The sequence below is a fragment of the Phalaenopsis equestris genome, unplaced genomic scaffold (genome assembly GCF_001263595.1).
Source record: "Phalaenopsis equestris unplaced genomic scaffold, ASM126359v1 Scaffold000002, whole genome shotgun sequence".
NCBI lineage: Eukaryota > Viridiplantae > Streptophyta > Magnoliopsida > Asparagales > Orchidaceae > Phalaenopsis > Phalaenopsis equestris.
This window is the reverse complement of record NW_018164444.1, coordinates 56,026,507-56,046,717: the sequence shown is the minus strand read 5'-3', so window position 1 is coordinate 56,046,717 and position 20,211 is coordinate 56,026,507. Positions and strand designations below refer to the sequence as shown.

The window sequence follows — 20,211 nt, the reverse complement described above, 5'->3', positions numbered from 1 at the left end:
AAATTGAGAGAAACGAGGGGAAGCCACAGATCCTGAGGAGAACCTCAATGACTTCTCAGTTTATCCTATGGTTTGGCTTCAGCTTTAAGATGAAGTTATTAAAATGTTTCATCCTGTCAATTTTATTTAATTATGATTTATATTCGCGTGACACGGTCACACAAGTTGCCTGAAAGATATGATGGTTTACATCGTATCTGACAACGACCTCGAAACCTAGAACGAGTTTAGGATTTAGATCGTACGGCAGAGCTATACGAATGCCTAAAGAAAAAGTGGAGGGTTTATGTTGCGCTAGGCAAACAACCTCGAAACCCTATGGATCGTTGTTTAATTTCTAGGAGAAGGGGTGGTTTTTGTTGGGGAAGACATGTTTTGCTGTTGAAGATGGTCGTGCTGCCCACCGTACTAGCTCCAAACTCCTTGTCATGACGAGTTTAAGTTTTCTAGGGTGTCCAGTTATAGTGTTAAATCAAAAGGTCCTATGGTTGTAGTCCTCTAAACATCATATGCAAAAAGGAAACATGCTTGAAGTTATATAATGTAAAGTGTGCGATGCATGAACAAACAATAGAATGCACGTAGAACAGTAGTAGGCAAAACAAGAGCAGTATAACATGCTATACGAGAAGAACAGTAGCAAGCAGAAACATGAATAATATAACATGTTGTACGGTACGATAGCAGATAGAAACAGAAATAGTATAACATGTTGTATAAAAAGAGCAATAGCAGGCAGAAACAGGAAAATTAACCGCTGTAAAATGTAAAGCAAATCTGTACGCCCGTGAGATCCGCTGTTCCTTAAGTATAGCAAACCTAAATGCATCTCAAAAAGCAAAGTCCGAAAGAAACGTCGTCCAGGAAACCCAAGGAAAAGCGGAAAACTCGAGAAAAATCAACGGAAAAACAAAAAAAAAACCTCAAGCTAAAGAAAATCCTCAAAACTCCTGGGGAAATCCCGAAAGAAAGAAAAAGTAACACGAGTGTCCTGTCCCAAAGCTTTGATAAAACGATAAAACAAAGAAACAGAAACAAAATTCGGACGGGGGGACCGCAAGCACTCGTATGGGACTAGACTCAGCTATATTTATTCTCGAGGGTCCACGAAGGCTACTCGGTCACCCGAATATATAGAACCCACCACTCATCTAGCAGTGTGTCTTGAATCTCACTTAAAGGGGCTATTTCCCAGCCTAAACAGGTATTTGTAAGGTGGACAACCAATTTTAAAACATATTTTAAAATTTATGTTTTTTGACATACACATAAATCTCGAAAAAGATTATCAAATTTTGTTTTATAAAGAAGAATATATTTTATATTTTGAAATAGATTTTAGCAATGTTTATTGTCCACAAGACGATTACACTATCAAGCATAGGACTGCCAAGAACCTGAGGAGGTTCGAGCCAACTCCCGCTAGACTTATATCGGTGAAGGATACCATATCCTATTGTTAATCAAATGTCTGGATCTTGATGTTATAGGATAGGGTATATTTCTGCTCTATCCTCGATGTGTCTTTATCATCAACACCGTACGCCCCAAAACGACTATTTGCGACCTTGCTTGATTGTTTCACGTATAGCAAAAGGCTATACGTGGACACTTATGCATCGGGCATAAGCATCAAAAAAAACCGAACCAAGAAGCAAGGAAAAAAAAAGAACAAAAATGGGGTGAGAGAAAGGAGACACCGATCCATCTAAAACACCGAAAAGGAGATTGGATTAGTTCTCAAAACTCATATCGAAAAAACCTGGAAAAGTAGGGCCCGATGTCTTTACTAACAATCATAAAATATTTCTTTGCGCTGATTCTCCAAACTCCAAGAACGCAGGATTAATCAAATCGACCAAAAGCTTGCAGATCCTCCCCAAATCACAAAGTTGATATCAAAATTTTCTGACTTCCAACTTATGAATTAATCCACAACCTTACATACCGAACAATCATAGAAATCTTCCCGTGAAATCGTATAAATGCTCACGATTGTGATCATTACGAAGAGCTGAACAGCATGTAGGACTCACGGCCAAGGAAAAACCGAGGCACAGAAGGGGAAACAGCCAATGAGGCCCTCGGCTAAAGCCAGAAGCCGGGAATGGGGATTGGGGGGGCTCACGGCTAGAGCAAGGAATGGCTACCAAGATCCAAGGAACTATCCCAAAAAAATCCCAATGAACTATCCTTATAGGCAGAGAATAGAGGAGAAGAGAAAGAAGACCACCCCCAACAGTCCACGACACTCGAATCGAGCCAAAAAGAAAATGGACGCTTCCTGCCCACAGAAGGCGAGGCCAACGAAGTCTCTCGGATCGAGCGGCGAGACTAATGGCAACGAGGGAAGCATCGGGAAGAGGAGAAGAAATGTCATTCCATTGTACCAGGGAACCAGCTTCCCAGAGTCAAACTACCAAGAAAAGGAAAACCACAGCACGGAGCGGCTGGCGCGGTTTCGGGAAGGAAGGTCGCGGGCAGAGAGTGTCGGGCAAGGACGAATAAGAAGTCAACTTTCTCTCGCGTGGAGGAGGAGCTCGCTCGGCTCGAGACCGAGAAATGGGAGTAGGTGGAAGCTTTTCAGAGCACGAGGGGACCTCGAGGAAGCTTCGCGAGAAGAATCGGGCTCGGCTAGGGCACGCGACCGAGAGGAATGGGCGGGACTCGCGAACGAGAGAGGGAGGCGAGGCGTGAGCCCTGGATTTCGTGATTTAGGGCTTTAAAAGGAAACAGAGGAGATTCGATCGTTTATATATATATTAAATTTCATGCAATTTATTCGTGCGCGGTGCCGTAACAAAATGGGTGTCTTCCTTAGGTAATATCGACATTCCGGACGCGCCAGAGCAGTCTGTTTTGTCATACGGGGTCGCTCGGACGACGTCGTCGACGATCGGGTAAAAAATGCGTCAAAATTCAAATTTCACATAATTTCGACCCGCGATCGATCGTCTCAAAAGGTTTACTCGAGCCCTCGACAAATAACAATGCAGGCGATGTGAATTGTGGCGATCGGACGCGTCGAATTTCTTCGAATTTCTGAAGTGCAAAGTTTGTGCGCGCGAGAGTGCGAATTGTGCGAAAAGTCACCATAAGGCTCAGGAAGGTCCTATAGGTATCCCTTTTGGGTTTCCTCATGTTGGTTTCACCCTTCTAAATGCTAGAAGTTGATACCACACACGCGGAACCACAAAAGAGTACAGAAGCGGGTTGAATTTCTAAAATGAGGCGGGTCCCATTTCTAAGGTTCTAAGATAGTCAAAGGAAGATCCCTAATGCTAGATCCTAAACCCTAAGAGGAAGACTAGACCTCGCTAAAAATGAGATCAACATGCACGTAGAGTAACGTGCGTAGCCAACAAAATCACGCCACGACACCTTGTACGACAGAAAAAAAACGACGCAGTAACACGGGGAATATTCTCCCTGTGTTATTCATATATTATTGTGTCATAGGAATATTCCTGGTGTTATAATAACACAATAACACATGAATAACACACAATAACACATGAATACACGGAGGAGAATATTCCCCCGTGTTATTGCGCCGATTTTTTCTCTGTCGAGAATATTCCCCGTGTTATTCATGTGTTATTGTGTGTTATTCATGTGTTATTGTGTCATGAGAATATTCTTGGTGTTATAATAACACAATAACACATCAATAACACATGAATAACACGCAATAACACATGAATGACACGCAATAACACATGAATGACACGCAATAACACATGAATGACACGCAATAACACATGAATAACACGCAATAACACATGAATGACACGCAATAACACATGAATGACACGTAATAACACATGAATAACACAGGTGAGAATATTCCCCGTGTTACTGCGCTGTTTTTTTTCCTGTCGCGCGAGGTGTCGTGGCTTGATTTCATTGGCTACGCACGTTACTTCTATGTGCGTAGTACTGATGTAATATTTTTTCGTGTGGGTGAGATACGAATAGAGAAGCCTCAGTAGGGCAGCTTCGTGCGAAGGATTGGAAAAAAGAAGCAGCCTTAGCTTGCAGGAGAAGTCGAGCTCGTGTAATAAGGCATGCTAGAGTTTAAGTTTTTAAATAATATAAATTAATTAATTAATTATGTTATGATATTAACATTAATATTTTATGAATAAAAATCAGGTATCATAAATAGAACATTTTAATAAGTGATTAAAGATGCAACAATTGTTAATTAAAGAATTCTAAAGGGGGATTCAAGGGAAAGTGAAAATTCAAGCTTTAGGAGAAAAATTGCTTTCTTATAGGTAGTAAATTGAATTTTTATTATATAAAGACTTCACTATTTCTTTAGATGCCTGCTTTTATAATTATATACATGTTGTAAGTAAAAAATCATTGAAATAAATGAAATGAATGATAAAAAAGAGAAAAAAATTATTCAACAAATTTAAAGAGGTAATTAAAGGAAATAAAATATAAAGACTTGAGTAATTTATGATGCGGAAACGTCCCCCACCGCCCACGGCACTCTTTCGCGAGCAACTCACGCACGCCCGCACAAGTTATTGAACCGGTCCAACATCACAGTTGGACCGAACCGGCTCCTATTCGCATAAATCACACAATCCACACCTAAGCTGGAGCTATTATCTAGTTGATGGTTATAATAATTAAATAGGAGGATGGAAGACGCATCATTCTATTTCCTATAAAATATGTGTGGGCCTCGATCGAAACCGAAGAAGCATTAATCTCACGAGCCACCTTCCTACAATCAGCTCGTGATGCCCCGATCGCACTACCCATGGTCCTCCTAAAAGATACCCACACAACTTAAACCACTCCTAAATGATTTCTAAGACGTCATGACCGACAATCTCCCAGACAGATTACCTCCACTACGGGTCATCTAACATGCAATTGACCTCATATCAGGGTCGATACTACCAAATAGACACGCCTACCAATTACGACCCGCAGAGTACGAAGAACTCCAACAACATGTGCAAGATCATGTTAAGAGAGGATTGGTACGCGAAAGCATCAACCCGTGAATCGTCCCCGCTCTCATCGCACCCAAGAAAGATAGCTCCTGGCGGATGTGCATTAACAAGAATGTCATAAATAAAATTACAATCAAATATCGTTTTCTCATACCGCGACTCGATGATCTTTTAGATCAATTGTACGGCACCACTGTCTTCTCAAAAAATGACCTATGAAGTGGTTACGAAAAGATCAGAATGCGATCGAGAGACGAGTGGAAAATCGCCTTTAAAACACGAGACAACCTTTATGAATGGATAGTCATGTTTTTCAGCCTGTCCAACGTGCCCATCACTTTCATGCGTCTAATGAATCAAGTCTTTAGAGCTAAATATTGGGAAATTCATGGTGGACAACTTCGATGATATCTTGGTTTATAGTAAATCCAAGAAAGTCCACCTACAACACCTACGGGCAGTATTCAAAGTCTTACGTTCCGAAAAATTGTATGCCCATCCCAAGAAGTGTCACTTCCTCACAAATCAAATATGTTTTTTTGGGTTGCATTGTGTCTAGCACAGAGATACAAATGGACAATAACCATCGAGGCAATCGTAAGCTGGACTACACCGCAATCCTTTACCGAGCTTCGACAATTTTTGAGGCTAACCTCCTTCTACCAAAAATTTGTTCGCGACCTTAGCACTATTACCGCCCCCTCACAGAACTGTTGAAACGGAAACAATTCATGTGGGAGATCACAACCCAAACCAGCTTCGACATCTTGAAGGAAAAGGTCACCCAAGCCCTAGTTCTTGCCATATCTGACTTCAACCAACCCTTCGAGGTCGAGTGTGAAGCTTCCGACGTAGGCATCAGCGTTGCACTAAGTCAAGACGGTCACCCTATTGCCTATTTTAGCGAAAAACTCAATGAGACTCAACGCAAATATTTTACCTACAACAAAGAATTTTGTGTCATCGTTAGAGCTCTAGAATACTAGTCATTACCTACTCACCACGAAGTTCACACTTTTCACGGATCATGAAGCTCTAAAATTTCTAAACAGTCGAAACAAACTCAAATAGCGTCACGCTACCTGGAAAGAATTTTTAGCGTCATTCCAATTCCTACTAAAACACAAAGTCGAAATCAGAACCGTGCCACCAATGCTATGAGTCGTCCTCACCTTCTGATCAAATAGTTGCAGGCGCACGTCGTAGGCTTTGAAATTATGAAAAACTTATATGATACCGATGAAAACTTTAGGGAAATTTGGGAACAATATCGGGAGAAACCTCATGGGCAGTTCTACCACACGGACGGCTACTTGTTCCGCCACAACAAATTATGCATTCCGCGATGCTAACTACGTGAAGCTATCATCCAAGAGACACAATAGTGGATTAGCCAGTCATTTCGATAGAGATAAAACTCTCGCACTCGTGAAAGAACATCTTTTTATTTTGCCCCAACTAACATAAGAAGTTGACTGACATTCCGAGAATGTACGATTTGTCATATCGCCAAAACTCGCGACCAAAATACAGGTTTGTACACACCTCTACCAGTCCCTGAAGCACCTTAGGTTGATGTCAGCATGGATTGCCCAATAGCCCGATAGCCTAATTGTCCGATAGCACGACCGTCCGACAACCCGATTGCCCGATTGGACGATGGCCCAATAGCCCGATAGAATAAAACCTCGAAACTCTGAAATCCCGATAGCCCGACAGCCCAAAAGTCTGATAGCTTGATAGCTATCGCTATACCGAGAGTGTGATGGTTCGATAGCCCGATAGTACGATAACCCAATAGTCTGATAGCCATGTGGTTTGATTGTCCGATAGTCCGATAGCTCGATAGCCCAATAGCCCGATAGTCGGATAGCCTAATAGATTGACAGCTTGATAGTGTGATAACCCGCTAGCTCGCTAGACTGATAGCCCGATAGCACGATAACCCGATTATCCGATAGCGCGATAGCACAATAGCTCTATAGTTCGATAGCGCAATAGTCTGATGGTCTGATAGCGCGATAGCCAGATAGTCTGATAGCTCGATAGTCCAATAGCGCGATAGCCCGATAGTCTGATAGCGCGATTGCCCGATAGCGCGATTGCCAGATAGCGCAATTGCCCGATAGCGCGATTGCCCGATAGCGCGACAGTTCAATAGCCCGATTGCCAGATAGCACGATAACTCGATAACCCGATAGTACGAAACCTCACTAGCCTGATATCGCGATAGACTGCTACCGTGGTAGCCTGATATCGCGATAGACTGCTAGCCCGATAGCCTCATAGCCCGACTGCCCGACAGCCCGATAGCACGAAACCTTGAAACCCCGAAACCCGAAAATCTCGATAGCCCGATAGCCTGATAGCCCGCTAGCCCGAGAACGCAATAGCCCAATAGCGTGATAGTCTGTTATCTCCTTATACTGATAGCCTGACAATATGAAATCCCAATTGTCCGATAGCACAATAGCCCGATAGTCCAATAGTCTGATAGTCTGATAATGCGATAGCCTGATAGTCCGATAGCGGGATAGCCCAATAGCCCGATAGCGGGATAGCCAAATAGCCCGATAGACCGATAGCTCGATAGCCCGATAGACGCGCAGTCCGACAGCCCGATAGACGGCTAGCCCAATAGCGCGATATTCTGATAGTTTGATAGCCTAGTAGTTTGATAACGCGATAGCCTGATAGTCTGATATCAGGATAGCCCGATAGTTCGATAGCGGGATAGCACGATAGTCCAATAGCGCGATAGCCCGATAGTCCAATAGCGGGATAGCCCGATAGACGGGCAATTCGACAGCTCGATTGCCCGATAGCGCGATAGTCTGATAGTCCAATAGCGCGATAGCTCGATAGTGTGATAGTGTGATAGTCCGATTGCCTGAAAACCCCATAACCTAATAGCCCGCCTGCACGAAACCTCGATAGCCCGATAGACTGATAGCGCGAAAGCCCGCTAGCCAGCTAGACCGATACACGATAGCCCAGTAGTGCGATAGCCCGATCACCCCATAGCTTGATAGCTCGATAGTCCCATAGCCCGGTAGCCAATCGCTCGCTAGCCCGATTGCATGAAATCTCGATGGCCCGATAGCCAGATAGCACGATAGATTGCTAGCCCACTAGACCGATAGCCTGATAGCCCACTAGCGCGATAGACCCATGGCCTGATTCTCATAGCTCGATGGTCCGATAGCCCGATTGCACGAAACCTCGATGGCCCGATAGCCCGATAGCCCGATAGCGTGATAGTGTGATAAACTGTTAGCCCGGTAGACTGATAGCCCGATAGCCTGATGGCTTGATTTATCCAATAGCCCAAAAACCCGATAACACAACACAGTCCGACAGCCCAATAGCATGAAACCTCGAAACCTTGGAATTTCTATAGCCCAATAGTCCGATAGCCCACTAGCTCGCTAGACCGATCGCCCGATAGCGTGATAGCGCGACTGTCCGATAGCAAGATAGTCGGACAATCCAACAACCTGATAGCACGAAACCTCGAAACCCCGAAATCTCGATCGCCCGATTACCCGATATCGTGATAGCCCAATATCGCGATAGCCTGATAGTCTGATATTTCGATAGCCCGAATGCGGCGATGACCCGGTAGTTCGATAGCCCGATAGACCGATAGCCCGATAGCCCAATAGAAATGGAATGTCATGATTGAAGAATCACTCACAACCTCAACAAATGAACAAAAATGTACAACTAACAGAAGGTGCAATATCTCATGAAGTATGGGTAGCAAAAGCAGCCCTCGAGATAGAAGGGACTACAGGCAACAAAGGTGATAGTGGCTAAATTGGAGGAACTATCATGACCATATGAGCTTCCAAAGAGGGAGGTGATTGTAGTAGAATGGAGATCAAGAAGAGAAAGTGTTGGTGAGTGCAAGCGATGAAGATCAAAAGTTGGGGAAGAAAGTCGCCATGAGAGGACAGTTGCCATGAATGAAAGAGGAAGAGCACAAGGACAAACCCCAGGAAGAATATCCAAAGCCATTCCCCATACACTCCCCAGATTGCATATAGGAAGCGCGCAAACACATGAGCATAAATTGAATTCACGATCCTCAGGTTACCAACTTATGATTTTAGCAAAAACTGTTTAATATAGAGATAGCAAATATTATTTTTCAATTCAAAATGTAATTTAATACTCGTCAAAATTCACAATTCTAAAAAAATAACAACAAAAATCCTTTATCACACAAAGTGAAGTCGACTATATGAATCATTTTTCTCCATTATGTCCTATTGATTGTCATATTTTTATTTAATTATAATAAATTAAGATCATTTTTTATACAACATGCCCAAGTCTTTTAGGTTTACCTCTATTATTCTTAACATAAGTCAAATCTAAAACATCTACTCTCTTAACAAGGTCATCAAATGTCGTGTTTACTGTGGCCAAACCATTTGAGGCGACTCTCTTTACTCTACCACTAGCCACTTCGAACCTTTCGCGGATCTATTCGTTTGTCATTTTGTCTAAGTGTATAATCACTCATCCACCTAAACATTCTCATCTAAGCAACACTTCATTTTATGCTTCTCAATTACAATACAACATTCTGCGCCATAAAGTATTGCAACATTTAGAAAAATTTTCCTTTATGCCAAAGCAATACTTTTCTATCACACAATAGATCTGATGCATTACTCCACTTCAACCATGAAACTTGAATTCTACTAACAACATCCTCATTTATATCACCATCAGCAATAGACCTAAGATATATAAAATGTTCACTCCATTTAATGACATGATCACCCATTATTACAATCCAGCCACAAAATCTACTACTACTAAAATTACATTTCATCTATTTAGCTTTAAATTTACTTAAATGAAAGCTTTTACACTCTAAAGTTGACCTCCATAATTCAAATTTTTCCCGGACTCTTTCTCACTAGTCTTATTATCCACAAAGTATATCATTAGTTAAAAGCATGCACCAAGGCACATCCTCTTGTAAATGTCCCGTAAGAACATTTATAACTAAAGAAAAAAGATATGAGCTTAAAGTTGATCCCTAAAATAGCAAAAACTTAGTCAATCCTCCTTGTGATCGAACGCAAGTGACAATTCTAATATAAATATCTTTAATGACTTGAATATAAGCAATATAAACACCTTTCTTTCTAGGATTCTCCAAAGTACTTTGGAACCTTATCATAAGCTTTTTCTAAATCAATAAAAATCATATGTAGATCATCATTATTCTCTATGTACTTGTCCATCAAACAACTCAATAAATGCATAGCTTCCAAAGTAGACTTACCCAACATGAATCCAAACTAATTTTGATAAATTTTTATATCACGTCGCAACCTATATTCAATAACTCTGTCATAACTTTAATGCATGACACATTAACTTAATTCCACTATAATTTGCACGAAATTGTGCATTCCCTTTATTCCTAAAAATATGAACTAATGAACTCTTTGTTCACTTATCACGCATTTTTTTAATTTAAAAAAAATATTAAAAAATTTTAGCAAACCAAAAATTTCTCAGGTCTCCTAAACATTTCAATACTTCTATTAAAATAGTATCAAGTCCTATTATTTTCCCTACTTCATTTCTTCAAAGTCTCTGAAACTTTTGTTTAACTAATGTAACGCTAGAAATAAAAATTTTATTATTATTTACGATATTAAGATCATGAAAACTAATTTTCAATAATGGTTAAGTTCACAATTGAAAGACAAAATCCAACACACACCTTGTACAACGAAATTTCAATCGGCATACAAACTAGCGATTAAATAATTTAGAAAACACCCCATCTGGCAAAACTAAATTTCAAGCCAATAGAAGAAATCTCCTCCGAAAAAACGTCATTTGCACCTTTTATGCGCACAAAGTATACAAATCCAACGCTAATAAAAGATGGCAGGAAAACTTTAAGTATATTTCAACATTCAATTTTCAGCAACTTTTTTAACCACCTTCAGAGTCTTATTTATAGCGTGATCCAAAATAAAAACTAACCAAAGTTTATAAAAATCTAAACAAAAACTAAAAGGATCTAATGCCACCTACATGAGTACAAATTCAACAGTTTTTCAAGTTCAACAATAGAGCAATAAACAAGTTCATCAAACCCATTCAACTAAGTCAACAGTAAAAAGAACGTGCAACAATTAGCGGACTTAGAAGCCATAGTTCAATAATGGTAATAAGTGGAACTGTAGCTACGAAGCAACAAATAGCAAACACGCACGCACACACACATCTAAGTTGGTGGAAGGCTAGCGGCACAAGGAAAGCAGCTGGAAACACATGTATAATAGCTTGAAGAAGATAACAACAATACCATAAATGAATTAGAGTGAAGACTATTTAGCAAATCCCTTGATTGTAATGCTTCAAAACATGCTAGATGTTAATTGGAATAATATGGACTAAATTAAAATCATACAACGAAAAATTAGACCGTGCTAACTATCAAAATGAAATAGAGAGCACATTATGTTTATATAGGAGTCCACATCATGCATATGCTATTACACTTGAAATAAACTAAGAAACAAAAACAAATGAACAATTACATTACTGACAAACACAGACTGACAGATTCGCATCACATATTTAAGCTAAAAGTTTCCATATATAAATGATTAATGGGAAAAAACAACCTAAATGTGTAAACATGAAGCTTTTCTTTAAGTAAACTTCCAGCCCTTCCAGCCAGATTACAAAAGACACTAATACAAGTTGATATTTCCAAAATATTACATCAGTTCCAAAGAAAAATTTTAATGTCCATAATCATTTAATAAGCTTATGCAAAATTTATAAATTCCATATCACAAAAAAAAATTAAAATATGATAATTCATTGCAAAACCTAAACAAAAGACAGCGAATTTAACAAACCATCCATGTCACGAATAGCATCTTCTGCATCCCTGCGGTCATCAAAATCTATAAAAGCATAGCCTGGTGGTCTTCTGGCAACCCAGATACTGCATTTCAAATAATCACATCATCAACTAATTAGGAATATCTGAATCAAAGAAAGGAATCTAAGAATTTAAGTAAAATATGGGAGGCGAATGCAAAACCTAAATGAAAGTAATCCATTAAGAAGTTGGTAGATAATTTCGGGAAGATAAGCACGTTAATGTGACAAAAGCATTGTTTCTTTAATTTATCATGACTAATGCGCGTTACCGCTTTCTAGACTTATTGAATTTATGCCAATTGTTGTTCATTGCAGGAGTAACACTTACGTACAAAAAAGCAAAGGGACCAACCCATGGATTATAAAATTATTTCCATAGTACTAACAAAATAAATTTGCTATGCAATTTCCACAAGAAATTAATGAATTATATCTCATTAATTTCCAGCATAGTCATTTGAATAGTGTTATGCCGGCGCCTACGAGCAATTTAGCCTTTTTTTTGTTAATATTGTGGGGTATAAATAGGGTTTATTATGCTTAGGGTTAGGGTATGCATGAGATTGTGTTTTTGAGTCTCAGGTTTAGGGTTTGAAAGAAATTTCCTGCATCTCAAATTGTAAGTAAAAGAGATTGTCTACCTCTTGAACTGCAAGTGTTTATCCTTATATATTTGAGTTGTGTTGTTTGGTGTTATTGAAATAAAATATTTGTGTTGCCCTAATTTATGTGGAAAGACATTTTGGTTCGTATCAAATTGGTATCAGAGCATTTGATCGTTGTTGTACCTTTGTATATTTGTCGAAATCGTCAAGACGTCGGGTTCGCAGCGTCATGCCTAGCTGCATAGCAGTCACAATCCGAGATAGTTGTGAGGCCAACGATGGGATTGCGGTGTACAGAAAAATACGTGGAATAGTCATGTTTCAACCTTCTTGGGAAGCAACAGACGGGATCGCGACATACAGGTGACGCATTTATGATGTAATACAGTCTTGAACGAGCTATCTGGGAAGCAAAAACCGGATCAAGGGTCGCAAAACCTCGCGATTCAAAGTCGGAATCACTAATACAGTCGTGATAGCCAATGACGGAATCGTGTGACAAAATCATCCAGTTGAGCTGTCACAAATGTCGTTGTGCCCTATCCCTATACAGTTAGGATTGGAGACTACTGGCAAGCCAAACTACGATATCTCGGCGTAAAGGTATTTTGAAACCGTCCAAAAGTGATAGAAGCAAGGAAAGTGGATGCTTTGAAAGAGTGAATGAAAGGAATGGGACAAATTAAATTTCGGATTGGGGAAAGGTTCTCAATCATAGAAGGAAGGCTTTCCTCCATAAAAACTGAATAGAAAACAGATTTGAAGGCTTGTAGGAGATGAAGAGGATGTTCATTGAGATGCAATCCAAAGTCTCACCTACATTTCAAATTGCAAACTCTAACCAAGTTTCGACCAATGAATCCTCGGCCAAATCTAAAGGGAAAGAGATCGGACAATAGAAACATGAGAAGGAAAGCATTCACCGTCAAGAATCTCCCCTAAGGTTCCAATTGGGGGTGGATTCGGGATTTCCAAATACAGGGGGGTTGGGTCGAAAAAGGGGGTATGGAAGAGTATGAAGAACGAATGAGAGAAGTCAGGTTAAGGTATGTTTATGATCGAAGGGATTTTCATCCTGAATACATGGGGGGAATCACAAAAGGGAGAGAAAGTTGGGTTGGGGTCGAGATGTTGGGGTTAGAAAGTTAAAGATGTCAATCTTCGAGAGAGAAGATGCATAGGGTTGGATGTACCGGGTAGAGTGATATTTTGAGGTGAATGAGAAAGAGAATCTCATGGTTGCAAGGTTATGCTTTGAGGAGAAAGCCCTAGCATGGTTTCAGTGGAGAGACGCTAAATATCAAATTCACTCGTGAGAGGAATTTAAGAATTGCTTGTTGGAACGTTTCTGAACCCTTCAGAAAAGAGACCTACACGAGCAATTATTTACCTTGACTCGAGAGAGGAATGTTAAGGAGTATAAACAGAGATTTGAGTTAATGTAGGGCCAGATGACGAGAGATTTCTAAAGCAGCATTGAAAGAATTTCATGAAAAAGCCTAAAGCCCGGCATACGTGTAGCCCTCCAACAGTTGAGACTGTAGGGATTAGGGGAGACGATGGAGCTAGCCCGGATGGTAGAAGACAAGAACTAGATGGAGAGAACCATCAAAAACAACACAATGGGAGGATTCCAAATGAGTATATCAACAGCCCTAACACCGAGAACCAAGATTGTGTTGTTCCAGATGGAGGGGTGGAAGGAGAGGGATATGGGGGTTTGTCCAAGTGTCAATTTCAAGCGTCTAACAAAGGATGAGGTGTAGAACAAAAGAGAAAAATGATTATGTTTCTGATGTGATGAGAAGTATGCACTTGACCATAAGTGCAAGGATCGTGTGCTTCAGGTCCTTACAATTTGGATGAGGAGAAAGCATATAGTTAGGATTTGGAAGAAGAAGCGATGGAGGGAGATGAGCTCTTACACCCTGATGTAATGGAGGTGTCCTCAACTCAATAGTGGGATTTACTCCAAATCACACGATGAAGGTGAGGGGATAGATTGGGGAGCAGCCTGTAGTGGTGTTGGTAGATAAAGGGCCGCTCACAACTTTATGTCAAATCGGGTTGTGGACCAATTGAGGTTAAAGTTGGTAGATACAAGAAGTTTTTGGGTTATGATGGCAACAGGGAAGGTGAAGAAAAGGCGAGGAATTTAAAGGGAATTGATATTAATATTACAGTGTACACAGGTGGGTCCTTCCCTTGGATTTACGAAGTACTTATGTGATTCTGAGGGCGAAGTGGCTATAGACGATCGAAGAAATGTCGGTGGATTGGAAATCTCTGACCATGGAGATTAGGGTGGAGGGGAGGAAGATGATGCTTCGCACCGACTCTAGTTTATGCAAGAGCTTGGTGTCAAGCGGATCCATTGAAGGTGACAACTATATCAAAGTAGGCACTACTCAAGACCTTGAAAGGGTTAAGATGATTTTTGGGACTTATAGAATACTACCGAAAGTTCATAAAGTATTGTAATTTGATTTTATGGTTGATGATGGAGAAACTGGAGGATAAATTTAGTAGAAGAAAGTGAAGACCAAACTTTTGAGAAGTTAAAGAAGATCATGACAAGTGTATCAATGTTGGCATTACCGAATTTCAACCAACCTTTCACTATAGATGCAGATTTTTCAGGCTATGAATTACACGCAATCCTCATGCAGTGTCAACGACTCATGACTTATTTGAAGCAAGTGTTAACGGTGAGGGCCAGCTCAAGTCAATTTATGAGTGAGAACTACTCAACTTTATCAAGTGGTAGTTTTTTTTTTTCTCAACTTGAAGACAATATTTATTCGGGATGAGGGAAATGTTACGTCGGTGCCTAAGGGCAATTTCGTTTTTTATTAGTTATTATTGGGAGGTAGAAATAGGGCTTATTGTACTTAAGGTTAGGCTACGCATGAGATTGTAGTGTTGAGTCTTATGTTGAGGGTTTGAAAGATATCGCCTCTCTCTCAAATTGTAGGGGTTGGGAGAGATCTCCTATCTCTCAAATTATAGGTGTTTAACTTTAAGTATTTGAGTTGTGTTGTTGGGTGTTATTGGAATAAAATATTTGGTTGCCCTAACTTTTGTGAAAAATCATCCTGGTTCGTATCAAATAGTAAAAGATGTGATGAAAGTTTATCCCATCTATTTTAAACATATATAATATAAAGAGTAATATAGAAACGTGCTTAATCACTTCATTGTCCTAGCTTCAAGTTGTTTCCCATAACCCCGTTTCACCAATGTCATAAGCTTTGGGCTAGATTTAGGCTTTGATATGAATTAGGATATTGAAAGCTTGAAGAATCATTACAAAATAATTTGGACGAAAAAAGATGGTCTTTTATGGAATGGAGTGGAGGATGATGGTGCCCCCTTAATATATTGACCTAAACACAAAATAAACTTGTTTCTTTTTAGCAAAACAGGGAGTAAAATGTGTAGCTATCTTTATATCCTCTGATTCTAATATAGTGGAAGATACTTGTACAGGATTGTCAATGGGACAAAAGGAAAGAGATCAGTAGTACCTAAATTCAAATAATCCAGGAAAAAAGTGTTTAGGGACAGGTATTAGTGAGCATATTAGACACCTTATTTTACACTCCCTGTTGCCATCAATTTTTTATATCACGAGTGAAGGATGTCCATCTGCATAGCTCAGAATAGTTTACGGCCCGTCCATAATATCTGATAGTTCAGGCACCCACCTAGGACCTTTCAGCGCGTGTTGAGTGGCACGTAATCAGGCTTTGGCTTTCGCTTAGGCGAAGGTCGGTCGACATTTTTGTTCATCGGATGACTTCAATTGGATCGACAAATATTAATCGTCGCGTCACGCGGGAAATTGACTCGAATTGGCCTGATCATTGACGAAGTTGTCTAGATGACCCCTGATGGTGAAACGGACTGCGCTAACGCGTCCAGAGCGTTGATTTTACCTAGAGAGGACATTCATTTCACCACAATAGAGTGTTCGGCGAAAAATATAAGGTGAGTTTTAATTAATAATAATATTTTTTAATAAAAATTAAAAAAAAACAGAGAAAGATTATCCTTTTTTTAACCCCACGCGCGACACTCTCTCTCCCTTATCCCCTCTGCTTCGCGACATAGCAGTCGCCCGAGCCCGCTCTCGCGAACCGTAGCTCTGAGGTCTCCTCCTTCTCGCCACTGACTCCTCGAGGGCGAACGAAGCCGCCGACGCCCTCTGCCACATCGGAAACCCTCCAGTCGTGCAGCCTAGGGCCGCCACCTTCCTCTTCCTCTCGGCCAGCCGCGCTCGAGGCTTCATTTTCTCACAGACGGCATCCTGCCGGCCTCCCAAACTCAGGTGCCCTGCTGCCGCTGATCTGAGTTCTCCCTTGCCTAACTCCTTCTCAGGTCCGAGCTCTCCTTTATCGGCCTCCTTCCTTGGTCGAGCCCTCCCCTTGGCTTCCCCTCTCGCCGACAAAGCCTCCTTTGACGTGCAGACCTCCTGTCGGCGCTGCACAACCCACCTTCATCTCCTTGCAAAAAGAAAAGATGGGAGAGTTTAAACCCTCTTCCTCGCATTTTTCCTTTGCGTGTCGCCAGCGAGTTAGCTCCTCCACCTCATCGTCCCTCACTCCCCGGTGGTCGGAATATCTCGCCGGAGTGATTTACCTCCGAGGGGTAGTGACGACACCGCTTCTTGAAGAGGCGTGGACGTCTTCTACTTTACGAGAAAAGAATCCTCCCTGGGTTTACCGATGTTGAGCGTCGTTAAGGTATACGTCTCGTTTGCATTTTCATATGCTATGCTCTTTTTTTGTGTACTTTACATACATCACTAACTTCTGCCCACATTGGGTCTTTTTGTTGGCATGTGCACGTTCTACGAGACACACTACAGCATGGATCGAACGTCGGCGAGTTTGGAGCAAGCAAAGAAAACGTGTCTGCAACCGTCACGGTGGTGAGATTCCCTACCTCCTAGCCAGCTTTAGGAACAGTGGAGTCTAGGCTTGTGGGTTCGATCGCCCACACGGGGTGCAAGCGCCGGTGTGAGTCTGCGCGTAAACGTGCCTGTGTGATGGACAAATGGATTTCCTAGAGCTAGCCTTTAGGTTAGATTTCTCGTGCGTAGCCAACACCCCCCATCGAGCCGAATGTCTCCCCTCTTGTTGTGAGCCTTAGTTCTTAACTCCGTCGGGTCGAAATCACAATTTCTCACGGTTTTGGCGCTCCCAATCTCCCTTGGAGGGATTAGTTGAGTTTGATCTTAGAAGACGGGAAAAGCTTTGTAGTTAGTCCGTCCTATAAGATAGTGAGTGTTCGAAGAGCGAAAAAAGCTTTGTAGCTAGTCCGCCCTACAAACGGTGGAGTCTCCCCTACGAGAAATCGGAGGGTTCCCCCTCCACATTGTCATGCCAAAGCTGGAGGCGGCGATGTCGTTGATCCAAGTGCGTCAGCCCTAGATACTTATGCGAGGTCGTTAGCAAGAGTTTGGTTTGTTATCGGCATATTGGTTTGTTGCATATTGCATTTTTTCTTAGTGTCTGTTGCATTTCACTTCGCTCCCACCAGCCGCCTCGGTCAGGTGAGCATTTCACTTCGCTCTGATTGGCTGCCCCGGCCTGGTGAGCATCTTATTTCACTCCGACCGGCAACCCCGGCCTGGCGAGCATTTCAATTTGCTCTGATAGGCCGCTCCGGCCCGATGAGCGTCTCACTTTGGTTCGACCGACCGCTCCGATCCGGCAACCAATCACTTGTATGTTTGTTTGTTTTTACATTATATCGCATGATTGTTTGTTTGTATGTTGCATCTGGTATGTGTTAGCTTGCATGATCATTATCATTTGCTCGTGTTGCACTTCTTCAGGCTACCGCCGCCACGGCATGCCCATCTCTTTCAGTCACTACTGCTTCGGCACACCTCACTCGGGTCGCTGCCTCCATGGCACACCCACCTCTGGGTCACTGCCACTACGGCACGCCTATTTCCTCGGGTCGCTGTCGTCACGGCACGCCCATCCCTTTCGGTCACTGACGCCTCGGTGAACTGGAAGCAAGAAACCAACTGTTAGATATGGCTCAAATCTGGGGAGTTGGAGTTTCTTTTGAAGAGGCGTGTCTCCTGGTGAAAAGGAGTGTCTCTTGGAATAAAGGGGGTTGGGAGGAGCGAGGGCGTGATTGTAATTTTATCTGAGGGTTTGTATATGTCTATTTATATGGGAAACCCTATGGGATGTAATTGAACTTCTCTGAAATAGTGAAACCGCCGCTCGCTCCCGAGGACGTAGGCAATTCTTTGCCGAACCTCGTTAAATCTCTGTGTTCTTCTTCTAGTTTGTGTCGATTCCTGTTTTATTCCGCGTTAAATTTCACAACAATTGGTATCAGAGCCTTTTCGAGGGGAACAGGAGGAGATCGACGCAGGAAAAGATTTGAGAAGTAAGTTCGGGCGGTTTTGAGGCTGTTCCTCGGACGGTTCGGCGTTGCGAGGAGATCGCAGGAGGAATTCTTCCGCCTATGCGCGACAGGTTTATGAGGAGTTTCGCAACCAGCCATCGATCGTTCATAGAGGAGTTCGCGTGCGATCGCGTTGGAGGGGCGGACGAAGTTCGTGAAGGGGCTTCGCTTCGAACGTGAAGTGGAGCCCGCGATTCTGCAAGGGTTCGCGGTACGCAGAGGATCGCGGCATCGCAGAGGGCTGATCATTCGCGAGAAAATCAGAGGAATCGCGACTTTGGGGGGTTCGATCGGGGTCCTTCGCGAACTCCTCACAGTCGCAAATCGCTTTTCTGCGTTCGTGACAGGTTCGCGACTAAAGGCTTCGCGGCAGGAGTTCGGGACGGGCGACGTGAAGCTTCGGACAGACAACGCAGAGGAGACTTCGTTCGCGACAGAGAGTCTCCCTCCTGATTCACTTGCTCGGTTTCACGAAGGCGGGAAGGAGGAAGGCTCGGTGCAGGATTTCGCGAATCCTCTTCGGAAGAAGTGAATCGCGGGAGTCTAGCGAAATTTTCTCGCGGCAGTTCGCGAATCGATTCGGCGATAGAGTGCTGCGGTTTGGAGCAATTTCGCTTCAGCGAATCGTGCAAAGCGGAGAACGGGGCGAAGTTTGAGCGGCAGTTCAGCGACGAAGATAGAGGCGTCGACGGGATCGACGTCTACGGGATCGGCAGTTCGCGAATCTTGGGCTTCTTCTACGCGACACCGGAAAGAGGCAAATTCGAATTGTGGCAGACGGGAGACGTTTGATGATTTGCGAATCGCATGCGAAGGAAGTCTCACGATAGCAGCTAGTCGCGACATCGAGATAGTCATCCGTCAGGTTTCTGCGGAGTCGGCAGTTCGACAGTTCGTCTCTTGGTTCGCGGGCAGGCAGCGACAAATTGAGTTCAAAATCTGCGGAAGAAACAGTTTCGGAGGCAGTTTTGAAGTCGCGAAGGGCGAAGGGCAAAGAGGCGCGAGGTCAAGTTTCGTGAACCGTCATTCAGTTTCAGGAAACAGAGGAGTTCGACCGGTTCAACATCCGTGGGAAACAGAGGTTGTCCACCGTGAATAGGAGCCTTGTTTTGCGGAAAATCTGAGGAATTCGACCAGTTAAATTTGTCGGTTCGTCGCAGGAGATTTTGCGACAGGTGGAGTTCGGCAGGGTGCAGGAGGCGAGTAGACACGATTATTTCGTGAACAGGAGTTTCGTGGAGGTATTCCTCGAACAGGTG

The 20,211-nt window shown here is 42.5% G+C and overlaps 1 protein-coding gene across 3 annotated transcripts in view; it reads right to left on the bottom strand.

Annotated features, from left to right (window-relative positions):
• Nucleotides 1-20,211, bottom strand: part of LOC110032550 (serine/arginine-rich splicing factor RSZ21A-like) — a gene marked incomplete at its 3' end in the record, with an annotated part of 41,527 nt that overhangs the window by 4,615 nt on the left and 16,701 nt on the right. For all 3 annotated transcript variants that reach the window (XM_020736213.1, XM_020736220.1, XM_020736228.1), the window contains 1 exon segment: nt 11,888-11,976. In XM_020736213.1, coding sequence (XP_020591872.1) covers nt 11,888-11,976 — 89 coding nt within the window.